This window comes from Pan paniscus, chromosome 8 (genome assembly GCF_029289425.2).
Source record: "Pan paniscus chromosome 8, NHGRI_mPanPan1-v2.0_pri, whole genome shotgun sequence".
NCBI lineage: Eukaryota > Metazoa > Chordata > Mammalia > Primates > Hominidae > Pan > Pan paniscus.
Genome location: NC_073257.2, coordinates 89081986 through 89102815, shown reverse-complemented (window position 1 = coordinate 89102815; position 20830 = coordinate 89081986). Strand labels below are relative to the sequence as shown.

General features: G+C 44.2%; 1 protein-coding gene across 43 annotated transcripts in view; it reads left to right on the top strand.

The window, feature by feature from the left end:
* The window catches only part of KCNMA1 (potassium calcium-activated channel subfamily M alpha 1), a 767331-nt gene that overhangs the window by 683796 nt on the left and 62705 nt on the right, over positions 1-20830 (top strand). For all 43 annotated transcript variants that reach the window (XM_063607449.1, XM_063607448.1, XM_063607447.1 and 40 more), the window contains 2 exons: positions 3868-4092; positions 8274-8466. In XM_063607449.1, coding sequence (XP_063463519.1) covers positions 3868-4092; positions 8274-8466 — 418 coding nt within the window. The remainder of the gene's footprint in view (positions 1-3867; positions 4093-8273; positions 8467-20830) is intronic.

Sequence of the window (20830 nt, the reverse complement as noted above, 5' to 3'; positions counted from 1 at the left end):
TTATAGCAATGTTTTGTATTCTTATAGATAATAGCCTTGTGCATCTGTGAGCTTTCTTAGTGCATGTTGTAGACAGGCAAATGCATGATGATGCATGACATAATGATGACAATAATGAACTACAGTCCCCTTGGGGAGGCTGGGGCTCAGAGCCCTATTTCGTGGAAGGCTTGTGAACATCTTCATAGCAGCAGTGGGCTCACCCAGTCTCTCCCAGGAATGTCAGCATAGTTAACAATCCATTCTACTCTCTGCCCTTGTTCTATTAACAGCTTTGGGTCTTAATGCCTACACTGGCTTTCCTACAGTTTATTGTCTTGCTAATCCATGAAAAATGGATTAATAATCAGGAAAGTCAGATGGAAGGGTTCTTTCTCCCTTGGGCCTCTAATCCCCAGATTGGTATGGGTCTGTTCCTTTTTGTCAGCCAGGAAAATCCTATCATTTCTGATGTCAGGACCACCCTTCCTAAACAAGGACTGTTCTGGGTCCTCGGAATGGCTTTGTATGCTAACACACTGGACTTTCCCCTATGCTTTATCTATGTGTATGTGTGTTCTCAACTTAATTATAAATGAGCATTAACAGCCAATACAGTATCAAGCTAGAGGCTGTCTCAGAGGTGGGAAAGTTGCAGGCAAGAGCACAGAAAGTCAGAATTCTTAGCAAACAGCCATTGTCCAACTGACCAGGAGTGCAAATGGTTCTACTCGCAAAGCTGCTTCACATATGTACATTATTTTTGTTTTGTTTTGTTTTTTTGAGACAGAGTCTGGCTCTGTCGCCAGGCTGGAGTGCAGAGCCCTATCAGCTCGCTGAAACATCTGCCTCCCAGATTCAAGCGATTCTCCTGCCTCAGCCTCCCGAGTAGCTGGGACTATGGGTTCGCGCCACCATACCCAGTTATTTTTTTGTATTTTTAGTAGAGACAGGGCTTCACTGTATTGGCCAGGATGGTCTCGATTTCTTGAGCTCGTGATCCACTAACCTTGGCCTCCCAAAGTGCTGAGATTACAGGCGTGAGTCACTGCCCCCAGCCATATATGTACATTCTGATGTATTCATGGCACTTTTGCCCTGGTGGCCTAAATTTAGCCTGATGTTACCACTTGTGGCAGGTCACAGGCTGGATGCCATATCTGGGACCTAGGGTTTTAATGACTTGCCTGGATATTGGTGTAGTATGCATGCCAACTGATATTCAATCAACATCTCCTGCCAGCATAAAAAAGTTTAAGGAGGTGAGTTACTACTTCTATCCTATGAAAAATAACATCATTTAACAAAACATCTCCAGGAGGCCTACTATGTGCCACACACCATTCTAGTTACTGGAGATGCAATCCCTGACAACGACTGCTCTCACAGAGCTTGTGTTCTAGCAGGGTAGGGCTGGGGGAAGAGGAGTTATCTCTAGGTAGACAAATGAGTACTTAATAACATTTCAGATATTTATAGGATGCTTTGAAAAAAGTAAAGCAGCATTGTAGGCTAGAAAGAGACTGGGAGGTGCTGTCTGGAAAGTATGATCCAAGAAGCCCTCTCTAAAGTAACACGGCTAGAGATAAGAATGACAGGTAGGGCCAGCTACATGAGGATGCTTTGAGGTTGTGTACCCACTGGGCACGGGAAACTAACTACTTTGGGGATTTGAAGATATAAGAGATAGTCCCAATTGTAATTTCCTGGATTAATTAGAGAGAAGATATAAAATGTAACCCATGAAACAGTGTATTTAAAGCTAAGTGGTAAGAGGTGCAAAATGCTATTGAAATGTAGGGGAGAAGGACTAGGGTGTGTTTAAGTGACCAGGCAAGTCCCATCATATACACATAGGTTGTGCTTGGGTTGGGCCTGGAAGGATGCATGGGAATTCCAGATACATAGAGAAATGATCAGTTTCTCTCTCTAGTGTGCTTTAAACCCGGCAAAATCAGACACACCAGGGCTGAGGCTCTAGAATTAGGATATTCATAAGGTTCTCTGGGTGATGTAGCTGTGGCCAGTCTGAGGATGGGTGTTTTGATCCCAGATCGAAGTTCCTGGGGTCAGCATCTGTGCCTCGGCCACTCGACTAACTGTGCCTTCCCCACCTCCCTATTCTAGAATTCACTTCCACCGTGGGCCCAGTTTATATTCCTCTGGCTTGTTGAAGGGAGCTAGCCTCCCAGGTGACCTGGCCAATTAAAAATAATTAGGAGCCCCATCACATAACAGTGCTTTATAGACTGGTTGGCTGTCTCCTGGTGGCACCCAGGCACTTGCACTTCCGTGCGGCCCAGATAACTAACTCCAGGTCTTCTGCAGGAAGTGGGGATATGTGATGTGAGCTCCCCAGTGGGTCTTCCTTGGTCACAGTTTCTAAGGCATTTCTTATAGCTTATGTCTCCGGTTTCCCTGGACTATTGCAGAGGGAAACCAATAATGGTGACAGCCCCTGCTTTATTCTAATGATCAGAGAGTGAAAGCTAGTTTCCTCCTCTCCTTGGGGGTTACTGTAATAACCCTGACATTGTTGTGAATTGCAACATTGGCATTTATACAATCAATGCAGTGGTCAATTCTAGAGATTAAATCAAGCAGAGTTTGATATGTACAGTGGACATTAATATGCCTCCCCCAAAGCATTGTAAGCCACATGGGGCCATCCAGGCATGCAGTGGGTGGACAGGAATGGGAGGCATTGAACCAGAAGGAAAGGCAGAGAAAGGTCCACAGCTGGCCTCCTGGCTTCACTAGCTCAGTGAATCAAAGGGCCAGCAGTGACTAAACATTTGTATTTCCTGGGAAGTGGGGGTTCTCCTCTAATAGAGTGACTGTGTTCTTTCATTTGTCTCCTTTGTAGATAGAGGTTTGGAGTTGGAGGAAGACACTGGCCTGTTGCTCTTACTAATCTCTCTCTAGCCCCTTGTAATGATTATTTGGGGAGATCTTTTCTCTGAATGACTTAAGCAAAACAGGCCCCTCCAGAAATGTCCCTGGAAAGTCCAAGGCAGCATTGGACAGGGGTCAGCAAACTTTTTCTGTAATAAGTCATATAATGAAAAATTTAGGTTTTTCAGGGTATAAGATCTCTGTTGCTACTGATTAGCTCTGCTGTTGTAGCATAAAAGCAGCCATAGGCAACACCTAAATGTATGAGCATGGCTGCATTCCAATACAACTTTATGGGAATTTGAACTTTATGTAATTTTCACAGATTATGACATTGTCTTCTTTTGATTTTTTTTCAACCGTTTTGAAGCACAAAAACAATTTTTAGCTCACTGAACATACAAAAGAATGTAGTGGGCCAGATTTGGCCTGTGGCTCATAGTTTTCCACTCCTGGCTTTAGGTAGCATGTTCCACCTGCTGATGCACGGACATCTCACTGATAAGTCTAGAATTCTAAAGTCAAATTTCTCCCACTGAGCCCAGTGCAGGCATCTGACCATTTTATCATCATCTCAGCAAGCAAGCCAGAAAAGGCAGCTCATTTAATCAACAATTTCATGGAAACTAAGACTTCTCTTTCCAAATAGCATAAATATTCCTTTTCCTTTTTATTTTACCTCCTGAAAATTATTATGAAGGTCTGCTCACATGTATTTATGGCATATCTTTCTTAAATCTTTTGTCAAAGAAGGTAGCAATGTGTATGGCTATACATTTGGACAGATTTATTACAAAAATATAATACATATACACATGCTCAAATTATAGCTCTATATGGCACATATATAACATTGATGAAATAAAAATAATAGCACATAGTAAGCTCTCAGCAAATATTTGCTTGATTCTTTGCACAAATGATTTTTTTCACTCCTTACAACAGCCCTATGCAGTCTTCTCTCTGACTCTTACCCACTTCTCCCTGTTGTAGACTCGAAGTGAAGCTGCCATGACCGTCCTGAGTGGCCATGTCGTGGTCTGCATCTTTGGCGATGTCAGCTCAGCCCTGATCGGCCTCCGGAACCTGGTGATGCCACTCCGTGCCAGCAACTTTCATTACCATGAGCTCAAGCACATTGTCTTTGTGGGCTCTATTGAGTACCTCAAGCGGGAATGGGAGACGCTTCATAACTTCCCCAAAGTGTCCATATTGCCTGTAAGTCCAAGGTCACATTATTGATGCCTTTTCTTCTTTTCATTCACAAAAGAAAATCCCGGATGGATATAATAGTTGTAGCTTTGATCATGCCTGTGCTTCTTCATCTGGGTATGGGCCTGAGGACTCAGCACTTCCCCTATGCTCTGTCAAGGAAAATCCAAACCCTGGGAGACCTTATTAAAAGGAATTTGCAGCCAAGTTCAGTCCCTCATCAGGGATGAAGTTTAGCTTGTATCAAGTATATTAACCATATCAGCGTCTAAACACTCTCACTCCTGCCTATACAAAACCTAGAGCATTGTTATATTATGATGTTTATAGTAAGGATTTGCTTACAGAACTATTTATAGCTTTATACTTATGGCATTTTTAATGCTTGAAGAAACCTTGATCTGTGCCACCTTCTGTTTTTAACTAAATAAATGCAAATAACAGAGTTCTTTGTTTCTGCTGTACAGAAGGCCAACTCCTTCTGCAGCTCAGCCCCTAACCCCTGTTCATTTAGAAGTCCAGCAACGTGTTCATGGTTGTGTTTGTGTGTGTGTGTCCGTGTGTGCATGTGTGCATGATATTCTTGACTGCAAAACATTAGGACTTCAGTCTGAAAAAACAGTCTGGGACTCCACAATTTAGAGTGAGGATATGGGATTTAGGAGTCATGTAATTAACTACTTCCTAATGATAATGAATGCATAGTCCACAAACTCTCAAAACATTGTAGAGAATTATGCATTTCAACATTTGATGTAATTCTCCACATCACAAATTCATGCAAATCTCACTTATCCTCCAAATATTTTTCTCGTAAGTTCACATCCCTGAAACTGAGAAACAGGGGCCAGGTGCAGTGGCTAATCCCTGTAATCCCTGCATTTTGGGATGCTGAGGCGGGAGGACCACTTAAGCTCAGGAGTTCATGAGCAGCCTGGGCAACATGGTGAGACCTCTTCTCTACAAAAAGTTAAAAAAATTAGCCTGATGTGGTGGCGTGTGCTTGTAGTTCCAGCTACTTGAGAGGCTGAGTTGGGAGGATCACTTGAGCCTGAGAGGTAGAGGCTGCAGTGGGCTATGAAAGCACCACTGCACTCCAGCCTGGGCAACAGAACAAGACCCTGCCTCAAACAAAAACAAAAACTGAGGAACATGGATTTCTCTACATGTTAAGAAGTCTGGGTTTTTCCCCACTTACAAAGCTAAAATGTGTTATTTCTGTTATCAGCTTCCAAAACCTCAGAAATGGTGGGAAAAAGAGCCAAGTAATATAATTCATTAAAGAACACATAAGAATCTATCCACAAGCAGTACATGTTACTCATTAGATGCCACCATGTGTCTTTACATAATGCCTGGCACAATAGGGACTCAATAAATATTTAAAGGAGTGAGAAAAAGATCAGACAGTTATCTTTTGGATGCTGGGCCAAAAACCCACTGCCTTAGTGAGCACAGGCAATTGAAAATAGTCACCTATAGACAAACAGTCATACACAGAGGAGAGCATAAGCATATATATACTTTGCTCATTCCAGAAATATGGTCGATTTGATTATACGATTCCATGGTTATCTTTCTGTCATGTGCTCCTCCACATAGTCCCCTGACCTCTGAAAGTGTCTTTGTAAAGGGTTTATTATTTTACCAGGATACATGAGTCTGTGTGTGTATGTGTGTGTAGAGAGATGGGTATATGTGTGATATTTGGTATTTGTGTGTGTGTTTTGTGTGTTTGTGTATGTTTCCTCCTGTGTGACCTTTTTTGTTTGTTTGTTTTTGTTTGTTTGTTTGTTTTGAGTCCACGTTTCACTCTTGCTGCCCAGGCTGGAGTGCAAAGGCATGATCTCGGCTCACTGCAACCTTCACCTCCTGGGTTCAAGCGATTCTCCTGCCTCAGTCTCCTGAGTAGCTGGGTTTACAGGCATGCACCACCAAGCCTGGCTATTTTTTTTTGTATTTTCAGTAGAGACAGGGTTTCACCATGTTGGCCAGGATGGTCGCAAACTCCTGATCTCAGGTGATCCACCCACCTCGGCCTCCCAAAGTGCTGGGATTACAGGCATCAGCCACCGCGCCCGGCTCTGTGTGCCCTTGTACACGTTCACTCATCTGTCTTCATGTATATGAATGAGCTGTCATCTTTGCAGGTCATTTCAAACCCTCCAAAATTTAACATACTCAAGCACAATAGATTTTCACAAAATGGGCCTCCACCTATGTCTTCACAGAGTTTATTGGTTAAACAGTACCCTGCCTATAGGGCCAGCCCAGAGAAACATAAGCGATTTCTGTGTATGTCATTTGTATTTCTTGTAGTTTGAAATCACGTGTGTACAACTGCACAGGGATCATCTTATATCACAATTACGGCTGGCTTCCCTACAAGCTGAAAATTAAAAGAATATGGATGCAGGCAATTGAAGCTTATGCACTGGCAAAATGATTCAGGAAGTTGGTTGGACTTGTTTTGTACCAAGAGATCACAGGAGAAGAGGGCATTCTCCTTCTCTCAAAAAGACGCTGCTCCAGAGCTTGGAACTAGTTGTGTCTCAGCAGCAACCACAGTGCTAAATGCCCCTTCCTCCATAGTTGCACAATATTTTAGGGCCTGAGAATAGAATCATGACTACCAGTGACTCATAAAAGAGGGTAGATAGGCTCCATCTCTGCAACCAAGTCTCTTTTCAAAGCCAGTTCTCCAGAAAGGCAGATTAGAGGAGGACATTCACAGATACGTGACAGTTGGCAAACCCTTGGTCTACACAATCAGTGAGTTGAAGGTAACTCAGGTCACCACACAGGCAAAGAGGAAGCTAGATTCAAGCTAGAGGACCAATGAAGCTGGTGGCCAGACAGGAGCCCCAAAATGATGCTGCGTGGCCACTGGGGAGCTATGGCATGGGGTGGCCTGATGATTTTGCTGTGGCTTCACCTGAAGACACAGAGCATGTGGAGGCCATGGCCCTGTCCTAACCTAACCCTTCTATTTTCCCTATGCTTGCATTCCTGGACTCTGTTGTTACTTCCTGGATCTGGGATTTTTCCACTGTCTTTTGTTGTTATTTTTTATGTTAAAAAATCTGTTTACTGGCTTATTTATTTTTTAAATGTACCTGTAATATACAAATATGTTCTTGTTATAAAATATTCAAGCAATATAGAAGTATATAAAGTGAAAAGCAAACTTTCCCCTCACCCCCACGAATCCTATTTCCCTTCCCAGAGGGAATTACCATTATTAGTGTAATGGCTATTTTTCCTGTGCTTTCCTTCCAAATTTACATACATTTATATATATGTAATTTTATTTTGTGGGGTTTTTTTTTTTTTACGTAAATGAAACTATACTTTTTTTAACTGCTCTACAACTTTTTTTTTCACTTCCCCCTCTATCTTAGGCTTCTAAACCGATGCCTGCATGGAGAGCCAGCTCTGCCTCTTTACCTCCTGCATACATTTTCACTGTGTGCATGTCCAAAAGTATATTTCTCCATTCCTATGTTGTTGGACAATTAGGTCATTTCCCTGTGTATTTTTTTCTTGCTGAAAATATGCAATAAAATTATATGACCTGAAGCTTAACTCCTTTCCATATCTCTTTTGCATTGCACACATTAATTCCACTCCATCCATAGCCTCCAAATTGAGCCGCACATCCAGGCCCACCTCATCACTCTGTGCTCACTGGCCATTTCTCCTTGGCTGCATTGGAACTGCTGTCTTTTGCCTGAGACAGAAGTGACCCGCTATTAAATAAACAGGCATTTGAAACCCACCCCCTTGTTACATTCTGAAAGCCAGAGGTTGCCACAGGACAGTTACTTAAATCAAGACAATTTCCAGGCAGGAAGAAGATGTAGAACCCTGGCATTATTCCTCTCCCGCGTTTGTTAGTAATAGCTTGATTGAGTATTGAGAACAAGCTTAAAATGCTGCCATCAGCACCGACTACCCTTTAGATTAGCACACAGCTCCTATTCCCTTGAATGTGGTTAGGCCAGCTTAATGTCAAGGCATAAAAAAAGATACTTGTTAAATAATTTCCCAAAGCTCCGACTCAATCTTTAATTTGTTTTTATTTTTTTCCTCTTTCCCTCTCCTCTCACTTTTGCTCCTCTCTCTCTCTCTCTCTGTCTCTTTCTCCCCCCACCCCTCTGTTTTTTTTTCTTTCCTCTATGCCAAAGGGTACGCCATTAAGTCGGGCTGATTTAAGGGCTGTCAACATCAACCTCTGTGACATGTGCGTTATCCTGTCAGCCAATCAGAATAATATTGATGATACTTCGCTGCAGGACAAGGAATGCATCTTGGCGTCACTCAACATCAAATCTATGCAGTTTGATGACAGCATCGGGGTCTTGCAGGCTAATTCCCAAGGTAAGGACAGCCTGTAATACTTCTTTGCTGTGCCTGCAGGGGACAGGGGCTGGCAAGAGGGATATCCTTCACTCAGTAATTCAAAGAGGCTCACATCAGCCTGCCTGGCAGTGAAACCTGCGGTCACCATGATGGCTTTCAAAGGGGCATCTGCTGCCTCTTCTTTCCATTCCAGAATGCAGGCTTGAGACCTGGTCACCCACACACAGACTAGGTTGCCTTTCCAGAGGATAAACAAGCCTTTAAATAGCCACCCCCTCAGCTTTCCCAAGGAGTGGCTTCATGACCAGTGTCATCAGCTAAATGTCAGAGCACTGAAAAGAAGCTGGCTGCACAATTCTGACCGTTTCCTTCCAGTATATGTTTTTGCCATTGAGCTGGGATGGGAATGAAGCTTTGCTATTGTTAGAGCCGCCTCTAGGACTCTGCTGACCAAGGGATGGTAATCTCTGGAGAGTGGCAACTCTATGGACACTAAAAGTCATTTAGCAAATGGTGACACTTGTCAGACCACACATTTTCCTATAGGAGGCAAAGCAGCCTTAAGTGACACACGTCTGCCTTCCTACTCTGCCCCTAGTCTTTCCTGTCATTTGCTTTGGGACCCTGGGCAGGTGGTTACAAGTAAAGATGTCTAGGGGTCTCAGAAAGGCAACACAGCAAAACGTTCATAACAAATGACCTCTGTAATCAGGATCTGGCAGGATAGGATGCAAAGCATTTTCCATTGAGTGACACCTCCATGTAGGCTAGCCATGAATTGGAGGATCGTTGTTACAGACGAGCTACCAGAGGGTGGCATTGGCTGCCTGATGGGGACCAGAATCCCATCAGTCCAGGATGGAAGGGTGTAGGAGCACAGCCCATGAGAGCTATGGCTACTGGGATATGAAACATCACCTTATTGATAGCTTGACAAATGTCTGACCTCCTCCCCATCATGCCAGGCTTTCTAGAAGCTCAGCTGAATCATGCATCCTGGATCTGTGAGCTACATTATTTTTTGTCAACTTGACATCACCACCACTGCCTTCTAACATTTGCTTAGCATTGCAGAAAAGCCAGGAACAATAGTTCCTGGAATCCTCTTCCCTGCATGGCTCTGGGCTAGAGTCAGCTGGTGGGAGATGGGCACTGGGGTGAGATTTGGAAAGTGGAGGAGAAAGATAGGCTTTGATTCTTTGGAGGCAACTGCAGCCAGACCCTGGCAGACCCAGGTTCAAATCTTCTATCAGATGAGCTTTCTGGGAGCCAGTGTCTTCACTGCTACGGACTGAGAGAGGGGCTGGGGCTTCTCTGAGGATCTTGAGATTCACAGCAGCTTCTGGTCAAGCTTAAGAGAACCTTCCCCTTTGGCGGTGCATGTGAAATGGCTTCTGTCCTTCTGACATCACCCTGTTACAGCCTGAAGCCTAATTTTGACCTCTCCATGCCACCATCCTCCCTGCCACACCCAAATGTAAATCTTGGTATCCACCTGCTCAGCTGTGCCCGCAGGACAGCACAACATGTGAAGGGCCTAGGAGAGGCTCTGAGCTTACTCCCAGCTGCACCCTGAAGAGGTAGAGCCCGCCTCCTGTGCGGCCTGCCCGGGTAGCACAGGTGAGAAAGGATGTGAGAAGACAGTAAGCTGACCTTCTGGGAGTTGAAAGAGGCAAGTTGGCATTTGGTTCCTGCCTTTAAGCCCTTGACTTTCAATATGTGTCCTCTCTGCCCTGCCCCAGTATGGGTGTCTGTTGGGGGAGCCTGTTAGAGTTACAGAACCTCATGGGCCATCCCAGACCTGCTGGGTCAGAATCTGCATTCCAACAAGATCCCCAGGCAACTCAAATGTGCCCCTGTAAAGCACAGTAAACCTTCACATGAACAGGATGTGACCAACCCTTGGTAGATGCTCCTCCTCTCCTGGGGAGGAGTGAACCATCAAGGGGAAAGGAAAACAGTGAAAGCAATGATTCTCCCTTTAAGTACAGACAGAAGCCAGCAGGAGGAGGCAGGAAAACACTCCCTTTCCCCAACATGCCTGTTTCCTCCAAACTCGATCATGATTTTCCAGGGCCACAGATTAGAATCTCAGTGTATAATTTAGTTACATACACATCTGATATACTTGTTCCTTCCAGTTCTCTTAAACCTCATCCCAGCCTCTTAGATCCTATATAAAGGCCAAACTGGTAACAATTCTTCCACTCCCCGGTGCCCAAAAGCCTTCTTTATTCTTTTATAGCACAGGATAAGCAAGAAAAATAGGTTTTGACAGGAGATATGGAGGAAAGAGAAAGGGAGCTTATTTTTCCTCCAAAGAAAAAAAGGGCACTCTTTCTTTTGTATACACACATGCACACAGTTATGGTCTGAATGTTTTTGTACCCTCCACCTACTCCCTGCCAAATACATACATTGAAATCCTAACCCTCAAGGCGATGGTATTAGGTGGTGGGGCCTTTGAGAGGTGTTTAGGTCATGAGGGTGGAGCCCTCATGAATGGGACTGGTGTCCTTATAAAAGAAGCCTGAGGCCAGGCATGGTGGCTCACGCCTTGGGAGGCTAAGGCGGGTGGATCACCTGAGGTCAGGAGTTTGAGACCACTTGGCCAACATGGCGAAACCCAATCTCTACTAAAAATACAAAAAAGTTAGCCAGGCGTGGTGGCGGGTGCCTATAATCCCAGCTACTCGGGAGGCTGAGGCAGGAGAATCGCTTGAACCCGGGAGGTGGAGGTTACAGTGAGCCGAGATGGCACCACTGCATTCCAGCCTGGGTGACAGAGCAAGCCTCTGTCTAAAACAAAATAAAATAAACCAACAAACAAATAAATAAAGTAAAAGAAGCCTGAGAGAGACCCCTCGTCCCTTCTGTCATGTGAGGACACTGCGAGAAAGTCCTCACCAGAGACTGAACATGCCAGCGCCTTGACCTTGAACTTTCCGTTCTCCAGAACTGTGGGAAATAAATATCTGTTGTCTATCAGCCACCCAGATTATGGTGTTTGTTACAGCAGCCCAAATGGACTAAGACAGCACAAATGACAGAAGAAGGCAGAGGATGTGTTTCTATGCTCAGCAGTGATTCTCGTAGACCCCTGGTCAGCAGTGGAGAGGAGCATCTGTCTCTCACTAGCCAGCAGTCTGTTCTGCTCCCTAAGAGAGAGTGTCAAAGCTCTAGGCCCACCAAGACTTTATGTCCCATTGTTTTCTTGTCTGTCTGTCTGCTCCTCTCTTGTTTTTGAATACTGTTCTCTGGTGATACTCTAACCTTGTAAAGGCAGTGGTCCAGTGGGAGCCATCAACACAGAGAAATCGCTCCTTCCCCAGAGCTCACCTCTGGCTGCAGACCCAGCACCCCACTCCTTGGGCTCCTCCCAGCCTGTGAGCTGACTCTGTGAGCTGAGTTTCCCTGCTTTTCTATATCTGAGACCCTTTTGACTAACTGGAGTGCCCACTGGCCTGAGATACTTTTGTCATCCTTCCTCTGGGCATTTGGCATGATCAGGCTCCAAGGGAATAGGGATTATGGGGAACAAAAAGGATTTCATGTTACTCTCCATTTTTTTTCTTTTCTTTTCTTTCCCTCCTTCCCTCCCTCGCTCCCTCCCTCCCTCCCTCCCTTCCTTCCCTTCCCTTCCCTTCCCTTCCCTCCCTCCCTCCCTTCTTTCTTTCTCTTTCTTTCTCTTTCTTTCTTTCTTTCTTTCTTTCTTTCTTTCTTTCTTTCTTTCTTTCTTCTTTCTTTCTTTCTTTCCTTTCTTTCTTCCTTCCTTCCTTTCTTTCTCTCTTTCTCTCTTTCTTTCTTTCGAGGTAGAGTCTCTCTCTGTTGCCCAGGCTGGAATGCAATGGTGTGATATCAGCTCACTGCAACCTCCACCTCCTGGGTTCAAGTGATTCTCCTGCCTTAGCCTCCCAAGTAGCTGGGATTACAGGTGCGTGCTGCCACACCCGGCTAATTTTTGTATTTTTAGTAGAGACAGAGTTTCACTATGTTGGCCAGGCTGGTCTCAAACTTCTGACCTCAGGTGATCCACTCACCTTGGCCTCCCAAAGTGCTGGGGATTTCATGTTACTCTTATCATTTTGGAAAACAAATCTAACTTCCTCTGAGTGATAACTACACAGATTTCTGGCCACTGACACCTTGCTTTCACTCTTATGTATTCTATGGTCCTTTATGGAACCTCATGCTCTGCATTGTCTGAAGAACTGTCTCCATGTCTCTAGAACCTCACTGGGTAGAAATGTGGACTCAGGACAAATGTCATGCTCTTGGGCCAGAATATGCATGCAACCCTATGGAAAGCTTTCCTAAGATGATATAATTTAGCATGAAAAATGTGCATTCACATTGAGAAAGTAGAGCCTTCATCGGACGGCTGCCACTGCATGTTATTAGGGCTCCTAGACTAACAAAGCCTCTCTTTTCTCTTCTGTTCTCTTTTCACACTCCCTTTTGATGTCACTTTTCTAGCCCACATGGTGTCAGAACTGACCTAGCCTAGGGATTCTGGACCGGACACTTTCTGAAAAGACCCAAGATGTGATGGCTTGTTGTCAAAAACAATTACAGAAAAGGTGGCATATCCCAAGCCAGATGGTATATCCGATGTGACAGTCGGGTCTATGAGATGCAGTTTTAATATACAGCAGGCAAAACTGCAGTGACAATTATATAAAGCAGATGAAGCTGCTTCTTGCTGGTCAGCAAACATCAGCTCAGAACCACTTTACAGCTCTTTACCAGCAACTAAGTGCCTTTATTTACAGAGTGCCTGTCACTTCCCTTTGGCTGGAGAGCTGGTGTATTATTTAGCACGCATTTATCTGGGGAAAACATTTCAATTTAAATCAGCTGGTACAACAGTGGCTCTTGCCAGACTGTTTCCCTGTGGTTCAAAAAGATGAGGACTGAGTCTGATCTTGGAAGAAAGGGTGAGCAGAGGGAGGCAGGGTCCGCTCTCTGAGCTGCTTCAGTTCATACCTGAAAAGAGGGAGCATGCCATGGCATTTCCCATTCTGCTTTCATATTGTTTTGAAATGATGATCTTGTAGTTGCTTCCTGCTTACCCTTCCATGAAAGGTAACTCCTAAGGAAAAGAAAAAGGAATAAATGGCTGTTCTCCATGCATCAGGCACTCTAAAGGCCCAGAACACAAAGGTGACCAAAGGTTGCTTGGATTCAGCCACTCACTATGCTTGCAGGACTCAGGTGAGTGGAGGAGGTATCCCCATAAACAATGACAGTCCAAGGAAACAAGGACGAGGCTAGAAATAGAGGAACACAAAGGGATCCTTGGTTTATGTATTTTGAGGAATTGAGAAGGCTTTCAAGAAGAGGTGGCATCGGCCAGGCACGGTGGCTTACGCCTGTAATCCCAGCACTCTGGGAGGCCAAGGCAGGTGGATCACAAGGTCAGGAGATCGACACCATCCTGGCTAACATGGTGAAACCCCCTCTCTACTAAAAATACAAAAAATTAGCCAGGCCTGGTGGCACGCCCCTGTAGTCCCAGCTACTTGGGAGGCTAAGGCAGGAGAATCATTTGAACCCGGGAGGCGGAGCTTGCAGTGAGCCGAAATCATGCCACTGCACTCCAGCCTGGGCGACAGAGCAAGACTCCATCTCAAAAAAAAAAAAAAAAAAAAAAAAAAAAGAAGAGGTGGCATCTGTGGATGACTTGAATGCATGTGGCTATGGAGCACTTGAAATTTAGGAATTAAATTTTTCCTTTTAATTTAATTTTAACAAATATAAAACTTTAAAGTGATCCATAGCCAGTGGCTACCATATTGGATGGTGCAGTCCTAGAGTGTAGACTTGTCTTGCTAAGGGTTTGGATTTGGGGGAGTCATCAAAGATTTATAGGAAAAGGGTAATTAATTCCATGCTTGAAAAAGATAACAGGTGGAGGCAAAGTGAGCTGGCTTGAGACGGAGCGAATGGAAGTGACGGCAAAGATCCCTGGGAATGTGTTAGAGGGACAGGGACAAGTACAATTTGGCCCCAATACAGGGTACATATAAGGCAGCAGGGAGAGATGAAGTTGAAATGTGGGTTGGGCATTGAGGAATTTCTTTTCTTTCTTGAGTTAGGAAGCTGTAAATAATTTTTTATGTGTTTATGAGTTAGGAAGCTGTAAATAATTCACTAGGCACTGGGGAGCTACAGAAGGTTTCAAAGCAAGAGAGTGATGGGATTGGACCTGAGCTTTAGGGAGCTGGATCTGGCAGCCCTGTGAAGCATTGTTTGGAGTGGAAAGGAAGAAGATGCAAGGACTCTGGTTAGGAACTGTGGCTATCCAGATGGAAGCCTGAAACCTTGGACTGGAAAAAGAATGGGAGGTTCTAGAAGGAGTCACTGTACATGCAAAACAGTCTGCATGGATGTGTGTTTCCTTCTGGGGGTCAGAGGATGGCAGAGTGGAGGGACAGGCTGCAGGAGAAAGCAGTGTTGGGAGGATTGGGTTTTAGTCATGGTTTATTTCCACGGGGACTTAGTGGAAAATCCAGATGGGCATGAAAAGCTGAAGGGTGGAAATGAAGTCCTTAATCCAGGAAAAGTTTGCTTCTAGCAATCTGGCCCATTGCTCATGCTCTAGGAGCAAAGGAGAGCCTCAGAGAGAGGGAGAGAGGCAAGAGAATTGCAGGACAGAAGTATAAGGACCATCTCAGAAAGAGAGGGTAGAGGAAAACTTTGGTAGAAGCCGGAGAACCAAAAGCTGAGCCTGTCCCGAATGTCCCAGGGGAGGGAGGAGCCAAGATCTCAAACCCAAGACATATGTCCACTGCCTTTTTTCCATATTTTGTGCTTTATAGACACACAGACACACACACACACACACGCACACACACACACAGCTTTCCTCCCGCCCTCTTTGACCTGAAGCTATAGTTACACTAAATGAACATCCACATATAAGCGGACACCCTCCTTTCTCCACATTTCAACAAAGGTTAAGAGCCTCAAGTAGGGAATGACATTTTTCTTTGGAAGTATGGCAGCAGTCCTTGGAGAGATAGCATTAATTGGGGGCATAGGGTACACCTTCCCTATCCTAAAGTCTGAGATGTCTTTTACTGTTCCAAAGAAGAAAATGTGATTTCTCTTTTATCTTTGTGTGAGACAGTGTGGATTAGGATCTCTAAATTACTGGATGACAAAAAGCAGAACGAAAAGGGCCTTCCTAAAGTGGAACTCTGGGGTCAAATCCACAGGATAGAATGCATTGAGGACCTCTGCATGTTAATTTTCAAATGATCAGTAAAGACAGGCTAGATAAACCTTGGTGATAAAAGCATCATTTCTTTTGAGCAGTGATTGTTTCATCTTTGTTGGGATAGGAGGGAATGTGTCAAGAGCTGTGAAGATTTGAAGCAGAAATTTGACAAACAAACAGAAAAATGTTGTAAAGAGGACGGCCAGAATGGGGCAGTGCCTGGACAACATGTCACTTGCCAAGTGGTTAAGAGAACAAAGCCAGCAGGCTTAAAGGGCCATTTAATCTTCTGCTCCATTGGACAAAAACCAGGGCCAATGGTTAATAATTAAGGAGAACAGGATTTTAGCCCAACATAAGGAAGATATTTCCAGAACAGCATGGACCGCCTGCAAATGCAGCGAGCCTCCTATCCCTGACTGTCTCTTTGCTAAAGGAGAGTTACTGACACGCTCTTTGTGATGGGAGGGAGATTGGTAGAGAGATGAGTTCTGTGGTCCTTTATAACTAAGGATATCCAGCATGTTCTTGATTTTTATTACATAGGGATCTGTGTTTTATATGATTTGCATTGTAACTCCAGAGGGAGAGCTATGGTGTTTGTCAGGATTGGGGTCATGAGTCTTTTAGGGGAAGCATTCGTGTCCTTCCTGAACGGCACTGTCTTTGTGTTTAAAGATGGGGAGCGGATGGCATTGGGGTGAGCAGCTGCAGATCTGGCTTTTCCATTAATTGGACAGACCACCCCATCTTCAACTTCCACACCACCCTTCCACACCTGCCTTTTTCCCAGGGCTCTGCCTTCTCCCACTTCTACAAGCCTGGCTTTCCTGACCCCCAGGCTGCTCACTGTTTCTTGCAGACGCACCTACACATGTATCCTCACACACATTTCCCCTCCTTGAGGTCAGAGAAGCATTTTTTCAGCTGCTCCCATATAACATTTCATTACCACAATATTCTCTCTCAATTCTGAAATGGTGATACGGGAGAAGCCATTTCTCTTTATACCCACTAAAGGAACAAAGCTCAGCGCTAAAATATTTTTCTTCCGTTGTAACTGAAACTGCTGTTGGCTTCCGTCCCAAAAACCAGAAAGACAATTATACTTAACTGTTTAGAGATTTATAAATACCACACTGGAGTAGCCTCTAGGTAGTAACTTTAGATATCTACCCCAATAATTTTCTTTTATTGGTTTGTGATTTAGATCTTATTTTGAGTCCTCTATAATAAGAGTAGTACATTTCATTAAAAGAGCTTACTAAACAATAAAGAAAATCTGGCTTAGGGCTCTGAGCAGGTCTCAAGTACAGAAAGGGGCCTGCCCTGTTACATTTCTTCCGTGGACATCCCAAGATGAATCTCATCACAAGAATCTCAGGTGCAGATGTATTTCAGCAAAGCAGCAATTGCAGCTGTTTTCTAAATGACTTCAACTTAGGAGAATTTTTCCTATATAGCATATTTCATCACATGAGAGATCCTCTTTAACCCTGCCATTTACTATTCTAGTAATGTATTCCTAGCAAGAGAAACAAGGAAAAACAACAGCAGCAGCTATAATAAGAGACTGAGAAACTTGGACTACTTTTTGAACTCATGGAGGGTTTTATGCCCTCCATGCATGAAAGACTTTCTTGGAGAGTGGATGTGCAGAAGAAAAAGTAAAAACAGACAGAATCATCTTTTCCTTCCAAATGGATGCAGAGCAGATTCACGTCCCCACTCAGGCTGTGCCCGGCTTGTGACAACTGTCGTGAAGGGAAATCTTAGCTTCAGAGACAGAAAGCAGATTTGGGGTGGTCTTGGGGTTGGACTGAACTTATGGTTTTAGCATCTGGCTCTCACATGCCAGTTTACTCCTCAAAATTTGTGTGCCCGGTTAATGCCTCTTTTAAAAAAATGTAATTTTTTTTTTCAGGTGAGCCGTACACCAGGCACATTCCTATGTAATATCTTATTTAATCTCCCTGACAATGTGCTGAGGGAGAGTTACCACCTTCATTTTACAGATGAGAAAACAGAGATTCAAGGGAATTAGGCACCTTTCCCATAGCCTTATAGCTAGTCAAGGGCACATGGAGTTGATCTCCAAACATCTGATTTCAAAGTCTATGCTTTTCTCAGCACATCAGCCTGTCTCTTAAAAGGCAAGTGTTATCCTGATGAGAATGGGCCTGAAGCTATACATGTACTTTCAAGGGTCACGGGGGCACCCCGAGGACAAACATTCAAGGGGATGAAAGTGCTCAAGGTGTGCCAGCCTCACTTCTAAACTGGTCCTTGCACCTAAGGGGCTGAAGTTTGTTTTCAACGGTTCTTGTCTCTGTGAATCCCCATTTTTTGAGCCCCTTGACCCTAGCTGTTCCAACAGTGAGAGATACTAGGATTCTGTTGGCTTCAGTCTTTCTTGCTGCTACCACTGGACAAATGAGTAAATCTGGGGGCAATGTGAAGCACTGTGCTTAGCCTGTCTCTGTGAACAGTATGACTGTTGGAGTCTTTCTTTTCTGTTTTTCTTGTGAATATAGATTGGACTTTGGAGCTGTAAGGAAGAGAGTGGAATACTTGAGACCCAGCTGTTACTTTCTTTGTGAAGACACTTAAATAACATTTTCAGGTTTTATTTACTCCTTCCATGCTCAAGCGGAAGTTTCCGTGACAGCAGATGAGAATGAAGAGACCACTGTAGCGCCCAAAGCCTAGGCTCAGAAAATGGTCCAGAGAAATTGTCTTATAGTGGGGAAACCACAGCTGTAGAATCAGAGAAAAGTAAAGGAAGTCTTGTAATCCCATGGACCCTCTAAGACACCTCATGAAATTCTGGATAAGGATAGGTCAACTACCCTATCCTGAGTGTCAGTTTGGTTTGCATCCTATGCATGAGGTTAGTGCCCCTGTTCTCTCCATAGTCTATGCTGTCATAGAAGTAATGGGGTCTACAGGCAAAAGGGACAGAAACATAAAATAAGTTGTATGGAACGACTTTGACACACATACTTAACGATACAGGGCTTGGAACATTCCAGTGTATTCCTTGTGCAGAGTGTGAGCCATTTCATTCGATACACCTGCTGTGAAGCTAGCACACATACCTCAAGCTGGCAGATAAATCTAGCCAGGTATTCAGTGCATTTTTGTCTTCACCTATTCTCTATAGGCAATAGCTCATGTGCAGTCTTAAAAACTTTACTTCTTTTCTTAAAAGCAACAAAAGCGAAATTCCATCTCAAGAAAAAAATAAAGAAATAAATGGCCCTGAGGCCAGATGCAGTGGCTCATGCCTGTAATCCCAGCACATTGGGAGGCCGAAGCAGGTGGATCACCTGAGGCTGGGAGTTTGAGACCAGCCTGGCTAACATGGTGAAACCCCATCTCTATTAAAGTACAAAAATAAGCCTGGTGTGGTGGCTCACATCTGTAGACCCAGCTACTCCAGAAGCTGAGGCAGGAGAATCACATGAACCCAGGAGGTGGAGGTTGCAGTGAGCCGAGATTGCGCCATTGCCCTCCAGCCTGGGTAACAGAGTGAGACCCCATCTCAAAAACAAAACCAAAAACAAGCAAGCAAAAAAAAGAAAGAAAGAAAAAAAAAGTGGCACTGCAAAGAAGCCAACTGATTTATAAATGACTTTAGTTCTGGATTTATTGAACATTTAAGGATATGGCTAGTCCTTAAATGCTTCAATTATACTTCATAGAATGGTCTGGAGGAAAATTATTTTCTGAATTCTAGAAAAGCAGGATAGTCCTTGAGCATCTTGTTACAGATCTCCTGGAGGGATGTTCTACCAGATGTTTTCAGTGTCCCATGCATGCTGCCACACAATGTGTTATGAGAAGGCAGAGGTGGCTTTGGGCTGTGGTAGTCAGGAAAGACTCCAGAGTAAAGGGACCAGAATTTGAAAATAAGTGTGATTAATATAAATAAAGGTGCCGACAGGCATGTGGAAAGGGCTGAAGCTGAGTAATAGAAGGCATAGAAACAGGAAAGGCCGAGTGTTTTTCACAGAGGGTCACCTGGCTATTTGTGTACTAATGGTATAACCAAGGTACTTAAAGGGCTCACTATATCAAAGGAAATGCTTGTAGGTGGGTGCACTGTTAACCTGAGTAGATCCTCCAAAGAAGAGCCTGTTCTATTGTTTTGCTGACCTCTTCATGCTCGCCAACTGCCAGAAATCTTTCTAAATGCTTAGCACAGTACCTCACACCTAGTAGACACTCAGTAGAGGTTTGTGGAGGGGATGAGTACATGAATAAATGATTTAATCCTGCTATCTGTTGTTTGCAGCCTGTTCTCTCTTAACGTGCCCTCAAATGAGATAAAGCAGCCAAATACCTGTATTAAAAACCTACACTTTCCCTCCAGGATTTAGTCTCCCTTCATTTGACAACTGGGCACTGGACAAGGGTTACAGAGATCAAAGATGTTGCACTTGTGTGGAGGAGCCTTTATCAGATGGCCAGGTCGTCTCTAATATAAACTGTACTGTTCCCTTAACCTTTAACAATAGCTCCTGGCCCTCAACCTTTGACTGGCCTCGCTGAATGTACTATTACACAGTACCAACCCAGGGCCCAAGGCTGTAGGACTGAGACCTCCAAAGTTCAACAAAGGGCAGAAAATATCTCTGCTTTCTGCTCCAGGGAGCTGTGAATGCTTCCTGAGAGCTTCCCTGGCCATGTAGAAATGAACATTCCTCTCAGCGGTAGACTGGAGCAGGAGGAACTTGGAAGATGGGTTTTGTTGCTCTAGTTCATGATAGTGAATCACAAACATGGCTGTCAGAGTAATGATGCAGTCATGGAGGGTTAAGGAACAGCTTTTAAATCCTGGTTCTGTCCATCCTGAGCAATTTGACATAATAAAGATTCCAGATTTCATTTCCTCATCTATATATCTATATATTAAATGACCCCACCCCAAAACACCGAGGGATCAGTGTATGAATACAAAGACATAATGGCTGCAGAAAGGTTATTAAACATCAAAGGCTGTAGAAATAGCACTTTGCAGTCAAGTTCAGTCATGGCACACATGGGTCTGGAATGACAGCTTGGGTTTGAAGCCCAGATCTGCCACTTACTAGGCCTGGGAAAATTACTTAACCTCTTTTTATCTCAATTTTCTCACTAAGAATACTAAATGCACCT